General features: G+C 39.0%; 2 protein-coding genes across 2 annotated transcripts in view; one reads left to right on the forward strand and one right to left on the reverse strand.

Annotated features, from left to right (window-relative positions):
- Positions 1 to 4,369, forward strand: part of cttnbp2 (cortactin binding protein 2) — an 85,854-nt gene extending 81,485 nt beyond the window's left edge. The window contains exons 22-23 of the mRNA XM_015372238.1: positions 1,249 to 1,353; positions 3,216 to 4,369. Of these exons, the coding sequence (XP_015227724.1) occupies positions 1,249 to 1,353; positions 3,216 to 3,548 (438 nt within the window). The 3' untranslated portion in view covers positions 3,549 to 4,369. The remainder of the gene's footprint in view (positions 1 to 1,248; positions 1,354 to 3,215) is intronic.
- Positions 4,370 to 8,571: 4,202 nt separating this feature from the next.
- cftr (cystic fibrosis transmembrane conductance regulator) overlaps positions 8,572 to 17,871 on the reverse strand; it is a 65,324-nt gene continuing 56,024 nt past the window's right edge. Inside the window, exons 22-27 of the mRNA XM_015372223.1 lie at positions 16,304 to 16,534; positions 13,025 to 13,180; positions 12,530 to 12,619; positions 12,233 to 12,405; positions 9,675 to 9,780; positions 8,572 to 9,398 (exon numbers count right to left, since the gene is read on the reverse strand). Coding sequence (XP_015227709.1) covers positions 9,183 to 9,398; positions 9,675 to 9,780; positions 12,233 to 12,405; positions 12,530 to 12,619; positions 13,025 to 13,180; positions 16,304 to 16,534 — 972 coding nt within the window. The 3' untranslated portion in view covers positions 8,572 to 9,182. The remainder of the gene's footprint in view (positions 9,399 to 9,674; positions 9,781 to 12,232; positions 12,406 to 12,529; positions 12,620 to 13,024; positions 13,181 to 16,303; positions 16,535 to 17,871) is intronic.

Genomic DNA, 17,871 nt, shown 5'->3' on the forward strand with positions numbered 1-17,871 from the left:
TTTCTCTTAGAAACCCCTTATATTTTATGCAACTTATTAGAAAAACTACCTCAATAGAAGAGCAAGCAGTACATAAACATTAATAATAGCACAATTCCTTCTATTCAATATGGTAAAAGATATTTAACAGCAAGCCATAAAATACTTCTTTTAAGTTCCATTTCTAAAACTGACAACAGAACTACAGTAGTAGAGCTGTGCTTATATAAAGCATTGCCCTATTTAGTGCATTAAATCATATAAACCATTGAAGACACTTTTTCTCCTTAAGCAAGTTACTAAAACAAACAATCCATGTTGCAAGCTGATTTAGTGCGACGGTGATGTTAACTCTTTGAACATCTGTGCAGCTGAAACATGAGATGGTTTTAAACTTGATTACCTGTGATGCTGCTTGTGCGTCAGATTTATGGGTAGAAAGGAAAAAGCAAAAACAAAGGTTCACGCTTTAGTCTGTAAAAAAAATCATGCAAATGTTTACAATTGCTTATATTTCAGTCTCTCTAATGTCTCCAGGGAGAGTCCTGGGTAGTGGAAGCAGTTTGGGGATAGCTTGTTGCTCAGAGACAAAAGGGACACAAAGATGTTTATTTGACTCCCTGATTGTCCAATTCAGAGACCAATCACGGCTGCTGGTTGAGAAATAAAGTTATTTTGATTCTAATTAAAGATGCCAAAATACCTGGTCTATAAAAGGCAACATTAGTTTAAAATGACCAGAAAAAAAACAATGTAATTGTCTCAGTTTAGACCAGTTTTTAGGTATTTTCATTCAATCCTTGCTTTTCTGATGCATATTTTAAGGTGAACTTTGGTCAGTCACATGTTCTGTTAGTAATTCTTTGTTAATAATCAATGTTTTTAAAAGTTTTAGAGTGAAAATGGTGGTTGGACTCTAAATATAGAGGCACTCTGCTGACATTAATGTTTAATGAGCTCCTGTTCTGGTAACATGATGTAGGAGAGAGGCGTATGTGATTAACTGTGTCAGATATCAGCAAGGGAAGATGAATCACTGCCGCTTAATTCTGCACACTCAACAGGAAGTCCACTTGCCTCGTTTTTTACATTTTTAATTGTTGAGGCTTAGATATTGCTGAATAGTTACTGACTTGTTTCAGATGTTATTAAACTTCCACTGGATCCTGATTATCTGCATTAATCAGCTGTTCTGTTGCTTTTTATGCTGGTTTCGACACGCAGCTGCAGCCGTGGGATGATCCTTCTGCTCTCTTGTCTCCCCCATAGATCTCTGAGGCCAAAGACAACCTGATCCATTTTCCCAGCACTCCCAGTATGGCGCCGCCTGCCCAGGAGTCCAACCAGGAAACTGCTGTCCAGCAGCAACCAGAGGTGGGGGAGAACATTCTCAGTGTTTTTTTGTCCAGAGATACTGAAAAAAATTCCTTTTTCGTTTTAATGATCCTTCCGGAGATGACCTCGAAGGTCGGCACGTTTCATGAGATGCAACCAACACAAAGTATTACATGATTCTGAATTAAAGGAACAATGATTCCTTGGTTTCCTAAAGTTTTATACTTTGGAAACCAAAGTGTATTTTTGGAATTAAGTCCAATTAGCTTTTAAACTAATTTAGAACAATTTGAATGTGTTCAAACCAATTCACAATCCAAATCCTTGGAGGTAAATAAAACATTATAAGTTGAAAAAACATTTTATTAAAGTAGTAAACAGTTTAGATAATTGTTTCTTAATGGTTCACTGTTTACTTTATTTGTCACCCATCCTGGAGCAGCATGGACAATTTTTTTTTTTTATTACAGCCCATCCAGGAAAAGACAAAAAACACAGACGTACATTCAGGGGCCGCGGTGTCAAAGGCCTCGCTATAGTCAGAGGTGCCGACCTTACAGCTAAGAAAAAGATTGGAATAATTAGGGTTAGGGTTCTTTTTTAGCTCCCTTAGCTAGTTTTGTTTTATGAAGCTAATAGCTCCAGACACAATGGGACCCATTTTAAAGGACTTTGGTCAGATTTAGATATCAAACATCTTGAGTGTATCAGGAAACACATAAATGTCAAAGTATTGAAACACTTACTGAGGTAAAGTCTTTACAAACAGAAGATCAAAATATCTTACAATCAGGGTGACCACGTGCAGTTGATATTAGCTTCTGTTAGAAAACTTTACTCAACAGTAAAACGCTTGAGATGATCGCAAATCTTGAAAAAAAAAAAAAACAACTAAATTGTTTAATTGTAAATTCTTACCCCATCTTTTCCCAGACCTTTAACCTCTGATGATCAGCATTTCTAGGAATGATGGGGATTTACCAATATTCTGAAATGTTCTGGGTGGGCTCTTTCTGATTCCAGTCCCTCGTTCTGGTTCCGGTTACTCTTGATCCTGATTCTTTTAACAGGATGGATCCTGATAGGTCATATTTTATAAATGAGCTGTAGTTGAGCTGTCAGATAAAATAATCTAAACCTCTCGATGAAATAGTGAGAGAAAATAAACAATGTGTCTCTGGAGCCGCATTCACACAAAAACCCGGGTTTTCAAAACCAGGGTAACCCACAAACAATTGGCTTTTGGCTCTTTTCCCATTTGACCGAAAAGCCAGGTCTAACAGCTAGCTGGCAAGCTCCATGGCCTCTGTCCCCCTGCAGCTGCGTGTCTGGTGACGCCATCACACTGGGTGAGCGTTGATGATGTCAACAGTGCAATGGAAATCTGTGAAGTAAATAATGGAGAGCAACATGGACGGGAGCCAGAGGATAGTCAGTAATCTTTATTATTTCCCTCTTTTATCTGTCTGAATCCCTATCATCAGCGCTGCGTCTTATCAAATGTAGACAGAGTTGTTTCGACCTGTTGGATCAGAAGCAACTAGCGCGATGTGTTGACATCTGTGTGTTGTGTTCAATGGTGTCACGTAATTTAGCGGGTAAACTTTGGTTTCGGTGTTCCTACAGCATGCCGATCAGAGCCAGGGCGATTTTAAACTCTGGTCCCTTGCCGAGTCATCTGACCCCGGTAGACACACGTCAGTGAGCTGTTCCGACTGCCACTAAAAGCCAATTATTTTCTGGTTTAAACAGGTTTTTCGGCATGAGGGAAAGGGGTATGCGAGTGCTGCAGCTCCTCCTTAGGGGTTCTTAGTTCAGAAAGTAGAGCAAAGCACTTAACTCCACCAATGTTAATATCATGGCTTATTGCACAACATCTGGTTCTGTGTCCTGTCCTGCAGAACGCCGTCAGTGAGCCGGGCCACAGCTCCGACCAGCCAGCCCTTCAGAGCATCAGCCGTCGTCCGGGCCCTCGCGCTAGGTCGCAGCTCCCCGTGCCAAGCAGCAGGGGGCAGCAGACGCGAGCATCCCCGACTTGCAGCAGCAACACTAACAACAACCAAACCCAGACACCCCCCAATGTCAGCAGAACTGCAGCCAGTAGCAGAACAAAGCAAGGTCCCCCGAGCAACAGCAACAACAACTACTACCGCAACCATTTGAACGACCGCAGCCGCTCACGAGAAGATATCTGGATTCTCCACAGAGATCTGCACCAGAGCAACAGCGAGTAGACCCCCCCCATCGCCCACCCCTGTCCCATCTCCTCCATCTCAATGTAAAGACTAGGTACCTGATGACCGTTGACTTGTACTTATCTGTACTTATTACACTGTACTGCAGTTGTGTACTTGGGGACCATAGTTTATTCTACTACAGTATTTGAATTATGCGTATAAGTAGGAAGGAAAACACTGTAAAGATAAAGAAGACGAGCTTAAGCAGCAGGTTGTCTCTCTCTGTTGCCTTAATTCCAGTGTTTTCAGCCTGTATTCAGCTCCAGTGGAAGAAGAGACGCTTTATGAAGTGTTAATATGTCAGAAACTGCCTCCGAAACACTCCTTCAAGTCCTTCGGTGTTCTTAAAAAAAACTAGTGTACTTCCATAGGAAATAAGGTCCCTGCAGAAATCCAACGGAAACAATCAGGCTTTTCTTTTCTTCTCTTTCTTGTTTTTTTTTTTTTTTTTTGCTATGAAGTATTTTGAAATCCTTAAGTGTTTTATCTCCAGAAAGTCGCGAGGTTGGTTTAAATACTGTTTAAAATTAATCAGGGTTTTACCAAATATATTTGTAAATAAGAGTAAGTCGAAATGCTCTATAGATTGGTGTACTTTATGTGGTATTACGCTTGTACAGTGATGAAAACTTAAAAGAAACTGCTGAGGAAAAAATAAAAAAATGAACACTAAACCTTGTACATAAGTGTTTGTAGAGATGAGTTTGGTTTTAAACCCTCCACTTGTTTCAAAGTGAATGGGATGTGGCAATAAGTAATAGAACTGTATAAACACAGGATGTCCTCTGTCAGTTTTAAGCCATAATAAATCTTTTAAATGCCAAATGTTTCCCTGGATTCATGTTGTTTTTGTTTTTTTTATTGCAAATGATTTCTGATTGGTGAAGAAAATAAAGGCCACAGCATGATACCATCACCACCGTGTTTTGCCCCTGGAATTCTATCTCCAGGTTTATGTGCAGTGTTGGTTTCAATTAAATTTGATATATTTATGTTCATTTTATTGCTAAAGTATTTAACCTCTTCCATGGGCACAGGTGTGTAAAATCAATTACCTTGTTATGCAGACCTTTGTTATAAACATTTATGAAAAAGAATGGTTCTCTCCCAGGAGGGAGGGAAGTCCAGTGGGACTGTGACAAGAAGCCACCTGTGCAACAAATCCTGTTGTTAAAATTCCATCAAAATATTCCATAGTCAGCTGTAACATAAGAAAATTGGAATGTTTAGTATTTAGAGCCACGAAGCGGTAGGGCACATAACCTGACTTCGCGGGATCAGACGATGCTGAGGAGCGTACTGCGAAGAGTTCTGCGATTTTCTTTAGTCAGTTACTTCAGTACACACCTCAAACTTCATGTGGCTCTCAGATTAGCTTAAGAGCAGAGAGCTTAATGGAATGGGTTTTCCAGCTGCATCCAATCCATGCATCACATCAATATAGATGGCTCAGGATAACCTGAGCCACTCTTAAGAGCTTTATAAGAAATGAAAGTTTTTGATAAAGAAAAAAACAACTGCAGTCTCTTCAAGTGCAAAATATCTAGTTATCTTATTTTAACTGTAAAACTATTTAATTTAGTATGTTTATATAGCGCCAATTCACAACACGTCATCTCAAAGCATATTACAGATACAATCCAATCAGATCGAACTGTCAAAATGATTCAAAGTTTTCTATCTAAGGAAAACTAGCTGCCATCGACTCAAAGGCAATTCCTCACACTAAGCCTGCTTGTAGCGACAGTGGAGAGGAAAAACTCCCTTTTAACAGGAAGAAACCTCCAGCAGACGCAGGCATAGCATGAGCGGCCATCTGCTGAGGCCAACTGGGGTTCAAGGAGACAGAAGCAGACAGAAAAAGATGCAGAGATGCAACAAGTAACCAGCTCCACAGGAATCCCCGTCCGGTAAACAACACAGCCAGGCAGAAGAGCTCCAAGCCAGCTCCTATGTCAGAGGATAAAAGAGGGCACATGCAGTTAGTCACAGTCAGAGAAACAGGACTAAGATGAAAAACAGGCCAAGCTCCAACATCTGTAAGCAAAGGTTTTGATGGCAGCAGCACAGCTGATATTTCTCTCCAGGATGGTGTAACAGCCAAACAGGAACAGACCAAATGAAACTATGAGAAAAAGCAGAGAAGACAAAATGTTAGAGATTGAACTAACAAATAATGCAGAAAGGGAGAATAAAGATAGAATGATGAAAAGGGGTCCCTATGTCCTCCAACAGTCTAAGCCTATAACAGCATAACTAGAGAGATAGATCAGGATAACCTGAGCAACTCCAACTACAAGCTTTGTCAAAAAGGAAAGTTTTAAGCCTAGCCTTAAAAGTAGTCAAGGGTGCCTCATGGACTAAAACTGGAACTAATAATTCCACTGGCAGATTGTCTATTTACCTACTCCAAAGGTAAATAGTAATTTTCAGAAAAATTTTTTGAAATTCACCAAAAATTTTTAGAAACTATTGGCTATGGTAAAGTGTAATTAATTTATTTAATCATAAAGATCTAAAGCAATATTTTCAACTTATTTGACTTTTTTTTTTCTTTTGTTCTTATTTTTCCAGACCTGTGCTGTAAATTTGTCTCCACAGTATCAGATTTATGGTGCACATGTTTAATATGATTCTGTTTGTCTGTAAAACTGTATTAAATGGGAAAGAAGTACTCTAAGGCTATACAGTAGGCTGTGTTCTTTGCAATAGGTGTATTTCCCTTTTTGTTAAGGAGGTAAGTCAATTTGCCAATGGAATAAAATCGTTCATGTTTAAAATCTGAACATCTGCCCAATCTTATATGGAGTGCATATTATCTAATTATTTTCACTTTAAAGGCAAACATTAGCAGATAATCTTTTTACCAGCTCAAATGAAGGGAAAATGCATTTATTTTAAGATTTGTAATTTACTTTTGTAACAGCTTTTGCGGTGAATCAACACCAGGTTTTTCTGGTTTCAACTACAATGAAAAACGTATCTAGAAATGCATAAGTAAATTTCTTGAAAAAATATTTTGGAGGGGTGTTTTTAGCAGGTATTATTTACCAGTGGAAAGATAATTTAGAAATGCCTACACTGGATTTATTTACCCTTAATTTGAGTAGGTAAATGAGACAGTTTACCAATGGAATGAGTATTTTTTCTTTTAAAATAAGATAATTAGATAATATGCGCTTGAAATAAGACAATGCAATTGTGTTTTCTTATTTTAAGTGTAAATTGTCTTGATCCATTGGCAAAATGTCTCTTTTTCCTCCTTAATCGGGGAACAAATGCACTTATTTTAAGAAAATATGACTTATCTAGATATTAATTTTTTCCAGCGTGTGTGTGTGTGTGTGTATATATATATATATATATATATACACACAGCACTTGAAGGACTGCCATTGACTCTTATTTAGGAATTTCATTCTTTGAAAACCCTTTCTGTAGTGAACAGAAGTCGTTTAGCTTCCTGATAATAATCATGATTGGCTCATCATCTTCAGCAGACTTGATATAACTTTAAGGAGCCGACAGGAGAAGTTATTCTGTGCGTTTTCACTTTGTTTAATTCACCAAATATTTCCAGAAAATCTATTAAGGTCAATTTGCTGTTAAACGCAATTATGTAATAATGTAAAGAAAAGAAAAAATTAACAGTCTGAGGTTGAACAGTTGAACCCCACAAAAAAAAAAAATAAATAAAAGACACAACCACTGAGAAATTATTCAATTTAATTTTACTCCAAATACAGCCGATTGAACAAAAGCACAAACAGTTATTTGGACATTTGTGTCCATTTCCTACGAATAATAAAAAGTTTTGTTTTTTTAATTTACAATATAAAACAACAAAAGACATTTATCAGGAGTCTCCTTTCTGCGGTACCTTACTGCTTCAGGAATACTCTGGCTGGATTTTAAAGAGAATCCAACCACGAAGCAAACAGAGAATGATTGTTTTCTCCTGAAAAAACCCGAACAACAGCCTGGACACACTGGCTAATAGCGCACGCTCACACCTTAAGGTTAGAATAACTTCAAAGATTTGATTCTGTGCAGAACTGAACCACCTGACCCATTTCTTCCCGATGAGAGTACCTCAGGGTGTCTGTAAAGTGCATACAAATAGAAAAATAGGGGTGCTTGAGTCATCGCTCATTCCTTGCATCAGTCAACAACGTCATGCCATGATGGTGTGTGTGTGCTGACAGCAGAGAGGCCACCTATCAGCTCAGTTGATTAATTGAAGGTCCTGACGCACACAATCAGAAAACAGTTCTGTGTAAAACACAAGAGGTGACGCAGCGTTTAAACAGGGAAGCAGAGCCGCTTTTCTCACATTTTATTAGCTAGAAATCACATTTTGAAGGGGTCTGCAAGGACCTGCTGGATTTGCTTATGATTTTAAAGACCAGAAGGAGGAAAGTTAAGACCAAAGTGAGCAGTTGAATGTGACTGAATGAGGCTATAAGTAACCAGATAAATGTGACTTTCTGATCCATTAGTGCAAAACTTTAAGGCAACGTAAAATAACAGAAAGATTTATGAGCCAATCAGATTTGGTTCCCTCCTTTCTAGGGGGCAGCAGCTAGAACCTTTGACATTACTTGCTCGTTATAGACGTTGCCATTCTCAAATGTAGACCCGATGAAATGTAACAGCAACCTTGCTCAAATTTAAAACAAGATCAAAAACAGTATTTGGCTACATCTAAGATAATAAGACTTTGTTAAAATATGCTTTTTTGCTTCTTTTTTTTTATTTCTAGCTGCATTTTGTGGTATAAAACAGGTGGCTGTTAAATTCTCACTGAGTTAAAAGATATCATGTTAAAAAACTTAAATTTCTATGAGCGAATCAAAGAGATTCCAACTGAGTAAAACTGGGGAGAGAAATTAAAACTAAAAGACCTAAAAATGTTTGTTTTTAAGGAAAAACAGTAGAACAGCTGGAGGAGCCATGATCCAGTTTTTTTTTTTTTTTTTAAAGAGAAACTCCTGATTGGGTCAGAAGCTTGAATCCCTCCCTGCTGTATGTTTGCTTCATGCATGAATGCAGGTTTTCTAACCTTGTTTGGTACGATGCTAAGAGGGGAAATTTCTATTTCAGAACGGTTCTGATTCTCTTTATCTCTCAAAGACATTTAGGCTGGATTTAATGCAGGAACTAAGCAGACGTTTCTGCAAATTATTTTAAAAAATCAAAACAAAGAACTATTTCCAGCCGTGGTCAATTTTTGGATGAGGAGAGATGGATTATTGATTGAAAGCGTTAAGAAATATAACATAAGTTTAACACATTTATTTAGAATTATAAGAAATTCTGAGAAAAATCTGAGTCTTTAGTTTTTTTCTCTCACAGTTCTTTGAGGAAAACTGTTCTGCCTAATGTTTTGTGTTCATTTTCAAAGGGTGCAAGAATCATCTGCAAAGAGACACAAAGAAAAATGTATATAACTAGTAAAAATATACTATTTAAATGTTTAATTAAAAAAATGTAAAAAGAAATGTTTTGGTTTTGTTTCCTTTGCTCTTCTTAAATTGGATTTTATTAAAACCGATTCATTAGAAATCCACTGGAACAGCCGTAGACCAGCTTATGATTGATTAAGAGCTTCATCAAAGTCTTGCTTCCTTCTTAAAGTCGAGTGTCGTGGATTTCATCCTCAGCTTCTTCAGGCAGGGAGGAGATCTTGGTGGTCTGCGGCTGCGGTCTCTTGATGGAATTCAGGCGGTGGGGCGTGGGGAAGAGGCGGAGCCTGTCGGCCGGGCTGATGGCCTGTTTCAGATGGCTCATTTCGTTCATGAGTTTCTGAATGGACTCGTAGCTTTTGACGCCGTTCTTCTCAATCATCTGTATGAAAAAGGGTAGGCGAGAACTAAATGGAACGTTTAAACAGATCGACCATTTCTCTTTTGCCCCGCCGCTCTCCTATGCAACCCGGCACACCTGTCACATGTTACAGTCACGCCAGCAACTTGTTGAGCCCTCATCATAAACATGCCAACAAACACGTCTAAACTCACAACATCAATGAAGACACTTTCACTTTGCAGCACTTATTAACCAAGGTCAGATGAAATTCATGGAAAAGCATCCGATGTCGAATCTGGGTTCCCTCGAACTCACCAGGAAGGACTGACACTCCAACAGCGGCTCCACTTTGTGTTCTGATAGGATGACGGTGCAACCGGAAAACGACTGCTTCAGCGTCTTCCTCAGGACCTGCAGTGTTCTGCAAACACACAAATCATCATCATGATCTTCATCAAACAGATCGGTTCAACCTGCAGGAAAGCCTTTCTCATAGATCGCTCATATTAAGCTTAATTTCCCCCCATGTTCAGTTTCTGCTTGCATGGTGGCTCCAACATTACTGTAAGCACACCAGATTGCCACCATATGCAGTGACAGGAACGGCTCACGAGGCGGACGCGCATGGTCTGTGTTACACTCTGACCTCATCCTGCAGGATGCCACAAGCACAAGAAAATACACAAACTTTTAATGACTTTCAGAGAGCGACTGCTTCCTGTAAGCGATCAAACGCCACGGTGTGCAGAGGGAAGCTGCTCATCGGCAGGAATGGTTTAATTATACGTCAAACGGCTAAACTTGTGTTCTGAGTTATTAGGCGACGAACAGACAGGCAGAAGGAAGCAGAACTGCTTCAGTCTGCAACTATGTAGAAAGTGCTGAGTCACGAACCAGAACTCTTGACTTACTGCTCCGTCTGTGGTCCTGAGTGGTCCTCAGTTTAGGTGATTCAGGCATTTGATCAGTTTCTACATCAACTTTTAGCTTTATGTTCTCTCTCTCCATAGCTCCATCTTTTTAGCTGTGAAACCCTCTTGGATGGGGGGGCTTTAGTGGGCAAGCTACCATCCACATCTTCATCTACTTGGTCCTGTCTTTCACTGGTTAACCATCTCACTCTCTTACAGCGATTGGCTGAGCTTTTACTGTGACTAACTGGAGGTGCTCTCCATCATCTTCTAGGCTTGACCTCATCCTCAGCTGTGTTTCTCTCCCACATGAAGCCACTGCAGGAGTTACTTCTGCAGCTAAACCTCTATTTCTCCCCCACATGGAAAGTGTCAGGTTAGGAGGGATTGGAGAGGAATATCTGTTCAGCCCTTTAGATTATAATTTTCTTTGCTTAGGCCTGTTTCTCTCCAAGGCATAGCTATGAGCTCAGCTTTTATCCTGACTAACTGTATGTTCTCTCTTTCATTCTCCGTCATGGAGGGCTGGCTCAGAGCTCATATGTCTGGGTGTTTCCTGGACAGGACCACCTGTGGAGCTGGTTGACAGTTATGTTTTGTATCTCTGTTTCTTTCTGTATGTCTACTTCTGTCTCCTTGAACCCCAGAACCGCCCTCTGCATGAAGGCCGCTCGCACTGAGCCTGGCTCTGCTGTTAAAAAGGAGTTCTTCCTCTCCACTGTTGCTACAAGCATGATCAGTGCGTGGGATTGCTTTCAAGTAAATGAGTCGATGCAATCAGCTGGTTTTTCTTAGATAGAAAACTTTGAACCAATCTGACCGTATGATCTGGTTGAATTATCTCTTTAAAGTGCCTTTAATGTGACATGTGTTTTGAATCGGTGCTATAAATAAACAGAATTTAATTGAGTTGCTGTTAAGTCAATGACAAAATGCAAGTGACTCTCCACCGTCACCACATCCTCACCAAGGAAGATAGAGTCTTGCAAGTCAAGTGTCATGAGATTTATGGTTTTAAATTTACACAAATTGAATTTACTAAAATGATCTCTAATTGCATATATATTCAAAGACTTCTCATTCCAAGGCGTACGCAAACCAGGAAGTGGTGAGAGTGTTACTGAGCAATATATCTGGGTTTCCCCCTAAATTCCCAGTCTCATATAATGGAGGTGCAGCAGGTGAATCTCTAAGACAACATGCTAAATAACACTACCCCTTGTTTTGTATTTGTTTTGAATATTTTTCTTTTGTTTTTTTTTTATTTTAATAGTGGCTCCTCTCTAAAAGACACACAAAAAATCACCTCTTTTCCCAATATCAGCTATAGCTTGAGACAGTAGCCTAGCTTCAGATTAAATCAGCTAAACGCCTGGAGACGATGTGAAATCCACGCTGGCTGGCAAAGATTGGTCATCATCAGAATATCTTTAAAACTAAAACTAAAGAGCTGTTCAATCGGCTTTGAAGTTTCTCTAAAACCATCATATATTTAAAGTAAAAGGAGTCCAGATTAAGTCAAACTCCTAAATGTCAGAATCACAACACTGATGTTTTTCTGTATTCATATTGAAAATTAATCAAATCCTCATTAGAACACAACAATAAACTTTCCCACATTTCTGGTGAAAGCGAGATGTTTTGTTTTCAACTGCAAATTGATAGGATGGATGGATGATAGGATGTTGATCCCGGGGGGGGGGGAAAGTAAGTAAACAGAGTATTAAAGGTCCAATATGTAATGTAGCATGTATCAACATCTAAGGGCCTAAATAGGAGATGCTTTGAATTAAATATGATAGTGTTATCCACATATGGTCATGATGGGAAAACAGCGGAACATTAAACACAACTGGGTTTGCCTAGAAAAGCCACTTTAGCCACTTGTAGAAAAAGAAGAATGGTTTTTACATAACAACAGATGAAAGCAGTTGATATAAAAGAGTTGATGCGGATACTAACATGGGGTCCAGGTAGGAGGAAGGCTCGTCCAGCAGCAGAATGCGGGCCTTGCTGAGGATGGAGCGGGCGAGGCACATCAGCTGTTTGTGGCCGTTACTCAGCACACTGCCTCCGTCCTTCAGCTCAAAGTCCAGCTTATCTGGGAACTGCTCGATGACGGACTTTAAACCGACCTGTGGACCCATCAAAGTTCAGCACCAGATCAACGTTAAATAACTCTGGCTCTGAGGGAGCCACAATAAGATAAATGAACCGTAATCCATCGTATCATTAACATTATACAGTAAAGAGCCTCACTTCTTCAGCCACCCTCCAGAGCTCATCATCGCTGTAACGCCCGTATGGATCCAGATTCATCCGGAAAGTTCCAGTTAGAATAAACACTTTCTATTGAAAAGAAAATAGGAGGAAAATTTGGTGTCTGGATTAAAAGATGACAAAAAGCAGGAACTCCAGGAATCATCCACTCCTTTCATTTAAGACTTTGAGTGGTTCCAGACTTACAGATTTATTACCTCCAAAAAGCTTCACTTATTTTAAGGTAATAATATTAAACATTGAGGAATTTCTCAATTGTCCTTCATTTATTTATTCTTAGATTTAAGCAATACACAGAACATATTGTTTCAAATTCTTCCACAAAGAAAATCTCACCAATAAGAGCTGGAACAAACTACAACTTCAGAAGAAGTACAGTATTATAATAAATTTGTAATTAATATTATTATTATCTTTTATAATAAACAAAAGAACAAACTTCTTTTTTGAATCATCTGGGAGGGAGTTTTGTACCTGCGGCACCACTCCGAAGGCTTTCCTCCATGTTTGCACTGGCATGGAGCTTGAAGAAACCCCATCGATTAACATTTCACCGTCAGTGTAGGTGAGGCCCAGCAGAGCCGACAGCAGCGTGCTTTTCCCAGAACCTGTTCGACCCAGAAGACCCACCTAAACAGAAACAGAGCAGAGATTTATTTTTATTTGGCATTTATTTCCTTTCAAGACCATTTCTAGATATGAAAAAAATGTCATTGCATATATAAAAAAAGAAAACGCTGTTATATGAAGGTAGTACCAGCAATCATACTGAGTAGAAAGCTCTTAGCTGTATTAATTGAGATTTAGGTTGTTTTTGGGAGGTTAAGCTGTCTTTATATCCGGTCAGAAAGGGCATTAAGGATGTTTCAGTGCTGAAACACACCAGGTTTCATTCTGAGAAGCTCCTAATGATTATAATTATTCCCAGAAGAACATAACTTAAAGTCCAAAGGAAACAGATACTCAGTTTTCTCTTTGACTGCAAGTCAATGATTTACATCAGAAAACAAGAACCGGAATAAGTATTACATATGTTGCACTTTTTTCTAAATTGTCCCACTATACTGTATCTCATTTCCTAGTTTTATCTTATGTCACTTAATGTCTTATTTGGCCGGATATGGTGATATAGGCATGTAAGTTATATAAAATATTCGATTTTTGTTAATTTATTCTAACAGAGTGAAAAGAATAATTGTCCTGACCAGCAGGGACTAAAACACTTGCTGTTGGACATATTAAGGAAATTTTAACTGCCAGAGAAAAACGTCAAGAAGTCAACACTGTTGATGGAGAAGTTATGTGTTACCCACTGTTGAGTAATTAAAAGTTCACATTCTCCTAGAGTGAGTGGACATTTGCTGCATAAGCAGGCAGTGGGATGGCGGGAATTATCGGCTCAGTTGGCCCCTTTTATGAATCAGTGGAGCAGTAGCGCTTTTATGCAGAGCGATTTGATTATTTTGTGGAAGCTAATTGCATTAAGGAGGAGAAAATAGTGCCAATTTTTTAAAGTGTGATAGCACCATGGACTTTTACCCTGCTTCAAAAGCTGTTAAAGCCTGCAAAGCCTGGCAGTAAAACGTATGGAGAAATAATGGAGCGTTTCTTCCCCAAGCCCCTCCTAATAGCCGAGAGGTTCTGGTTCCACAGACGTAATCAAAAGGAAGGGGAATATGTTACAAACTTTGTTGCAGCTTTGAGGAAATTAGCTGAACAATGAATTTAAGGATGCCTTAAATTATACATTAAGAGAAGGACTGGAAAGAAATGAAGCCACACAAGTTACTGACTGAAAGTGACCTAACACTGGAAAAAGCAATCAATATCAGCGTTACAATGGAAATAGCAACTAAAGAAGCCCAACAACTTAATGCTACTGGCAGCAACCAAAGTAGCGTTCAAGGCCCATGTTTTAAAACAGGACATTTAGCATATGGATGTTGGTGTAAGGAAATGGATTGTTGGAGCTGTGGAAAAAAAAGACCATGTGGAACAAGCAGGAATAAGAAAACTACAGACAACAAAAGTGACTATACAAAGTTTAAAAAGAAAATTCATATCCACAATGTGCAGTATAATAAAAGCTCTTAATCAGAGGAAGAAGCAACTGTAATAAATACAGTATATATAATGAGTGTAGAAGAAAGTTCTGATAGGTACTGGGCAGAACCTGAGCTGGAGGGACATGCAGTCAAGGTGCAGATTGACACAGGGTCCAGAGCATCACTAGTGTCTTATCAGACCTATAAAAAAATACCTGAGAGACCTTCCCCTACCTCCCTCAGACTGTGTTCAAAGCGCACACAAGCCAAAAAGTGCACATGAAAGGAATCATGGTTGTTAATGTCCAGTGCAACAATCAAACTGCAAAGCTACCAGTGTATGTCACCATGGGAAGTTGCGCCTCCATCTTGGGGCGTTTATGGTTGAAAAGCTTATGCATGAATTGGCATGAAGTAAAAAAAATATATATATATATATCCCATGGTAATACACAAGATGTCATAGAGAAACACAAAGAGGTTTTTCGTGAGGAACTGGGATACATGAAAGACATTACCGTAAAACTAAAGGTAAAGCTGGACAGCATACCAGTGTTGAAAGCCAGAAGTGTACCATATGCAATACAAACAAAGGTTGAGGCAAATCCAAACAACTTAGTCAAAAATGGCATGCATGAATCAGTTACCACTGGTGAATGGGACACTTCCATTGTACGGCTTCCCAAAAAGGGTGAGGGTATACGGAAATGTGGAGATTTCAAAGTAACAGCAAATCCAGTGCTAAGTGCAGAGCAATATCCGCTGGAGGTTTCTTGCTATTAAAGGAAGCCTTTCCTCTCCACTTTCGCTACAAGCATGCTTGGTGTGAGCCGAGGGATTGCTGTAGGGTCAGTGACACAATGCAAGCAGATATCTCCTGTTGCCAGAGGATCATGCAGGAGGAGCGAATCCTGCAAGATTGACTTATGATGACATGTTGTGAATTCTTGGCAAATAAATGGTCTGAATTGCAATGAAGCCCGTGGTCTTTCTGCATTGAGTTTGCATGTTCTCCCTGTGCATGCGTGGGTTCTCTCCGGGTACTCCGGCTTCCTCCCACAGTCCAAAAACATGACTGTTAGGTTAAATGGCTTCTCTAAAATTCTCTTTAGGTGTGAGTGTGTGAATGGTTGTTTGTCCTGTTTGCCTCTGTGTTGCTGATGGACTGGGGACCTGTCCACGGTGTAACCCCGCCTCTTGCCCGTAGACAGCTGGAGATAGGCACCAGCAAACCTCATGACCCCACTTGGGATTAAGTGTGTCAGAAAATGGATGGATGGATGAATTTGTGGGATGAAGCCACACTATGTCCGAGTCTGTCTTGCTCGCTGCTGGTGGTCAGAGGGTGGCACTGATTATATGGCAGCCCCACCTCCATCTGTCCAACCCGACTGGACGAAATCCTACCCCCCTGAGCCATCATCCCCCAGTTGTTTTAAGTTTTAGGTCAGAAAACTGGGTTTCTGGTATGTTTTGTATCATTTACGTTTCCCTAAATGATATTTCAATCATATCAGCTATTACAGATTTGATTTTATTTTATTTGCCCTTTAAATACTTCAGTGACTGGACCGAAATGTCTGCTGGGTCCGTCTTTAAACACACACAAAAAAAAACTTAATGTAACACATGTCTAGAAGAGCAGTTTGGTTCATTTGGTTTTTATTTCATGTTAAAGTTTGTAGGAGTTTAAAGGCTTAGGACTTACACTCTGGCCGCCCTCCACGGAGAAGGAGATGTCGTTGAGCACGGCTCGCCCAGCTTCTGTGTATTTAACAGTGAGGTGCTGGACGTCCAGCTGGCCCCGGTTGGGCCAGTGGTTGTAGGCGTTCGGGTTGTTGATGACAAGGCTAGAACCTCCTTTACCTCTAGGTTTCCCCTGGAACGACTCTTCTGACACCAAGTCGATGAATTTGAAAACTCGATCCACTGAACGCATCTGAGAGGAGAGGGGGACAATGAGGTGTTTTTGTGCCTAGTGTGCGAGCAGGCTAACAAATATTTTAAGGCTCAACTTCAAAACAAGCTGTTATGAAGTTAACTGTTAGGATAACAAAGCTTTATATCCCAATGATATGAAGAACACTATCAGTTTGAGCTGATTCCAAAAAGCAGCTAAAACAGATGCTGTGCCTCTGATGAGCAGGTTCACCTCCAACAAACTGGAGTGAATTTACTCTTCTATGGAGTGAATTTTATTTTTATTATTGCTGCAAGCAAAAAACATGTTTTGTAAATGGAAATAAAAATAAAAATCAATCCAGAACTTAAATGTTGAAGAACGATTACTTTTCAGAGTAACTTTGCTGTTTTTTGAAATGTATTGTTTGGATTTTTTTTTTTCAAATTATTATTATTATTATTTTTTTAAGATTCTACATTTTCATGTCAAAATTGTTCAAACGTTATTAAAAAAAAACATTTCACTTTTTTAAATTTGTTTTTTAGATTAAGTTTAGTGAATTGCATTCTTTTCATGTTGCGATTATGCCTCTTTCCTCGCTCCAGAAAAAAGTTAACATCCAGAATGTGAGTTTGGAAAGAACAGTTTGAAAAGAATGTTATGAGGCACACATAATCTCAAAAAATAAATCTGAAAAACTAACACAAAAACAACAACAAAAAGTTAAATCTGAGAAAACAGAAAAATTAACATCAAACCATTTTTTGATTAAAAACACTAAGATCCTGTTTCATCTCTAGGTTGCCTTTCTTTATTTCATTTTATAAAATGCATTTTTTTATTTCTGTTTTTTTCTTTGCTTGCAATAACAATTAAACAATATTCACTCTAGAGATGTCCCGATCCAGGTTTTTGCACTTCCGATCCGATACCGATATTGTTTTTGGACTTTCGATTCGATACCGATACTGGCCGATACTAGCCTATCCGAGCTTGTATTTAAGTTTAAGTTAAAGTATTTAGCCTTAGTTGTAAGACTCATGTTGAAAAGGGTTTTAGTACTCTTGATAACATCTAGCCAGCTGAATTAGGTGAGATTGAATAAAACACAATGATTGGAAACAACAAACGTACCTGTTTATTAAGAGATAAACACAAACTGGACAAAATTATGAATAGCAATCTAATATTGCACAGTGAACAGTAAAACCGTAAACAGCTAAAGGTGCTATATTACTGTAAGTTTTAATAAAAATGCAAAACAGACAAGAGTGGAAAATAGTCTATTAACTTAGAATCAGGACTCTACTCTTGAAAAAAGATAGTGCTTAAAAAAAAATCAGTGCAAATAATAGTTACACAAAAATGCCTTA

The sequence above is a fragment of the Cyprinodon variegatus genome, unplaced genomic scaffold (genome assembly GCF_000732505.1).
Source record: "Cyprinodon variegatus isolate N-32 unplaced genomic scaffold, C_variegatus-1.0 Scaffold70, whole genome shotgun sequence".
Lineage (NCBI taxonomy): Eukaryota > Metazoa > Chordata > Actinopteri > Cyprinodontiformes > Cyprinodontidae > Cyprinodon > Cyprinodon variegatus.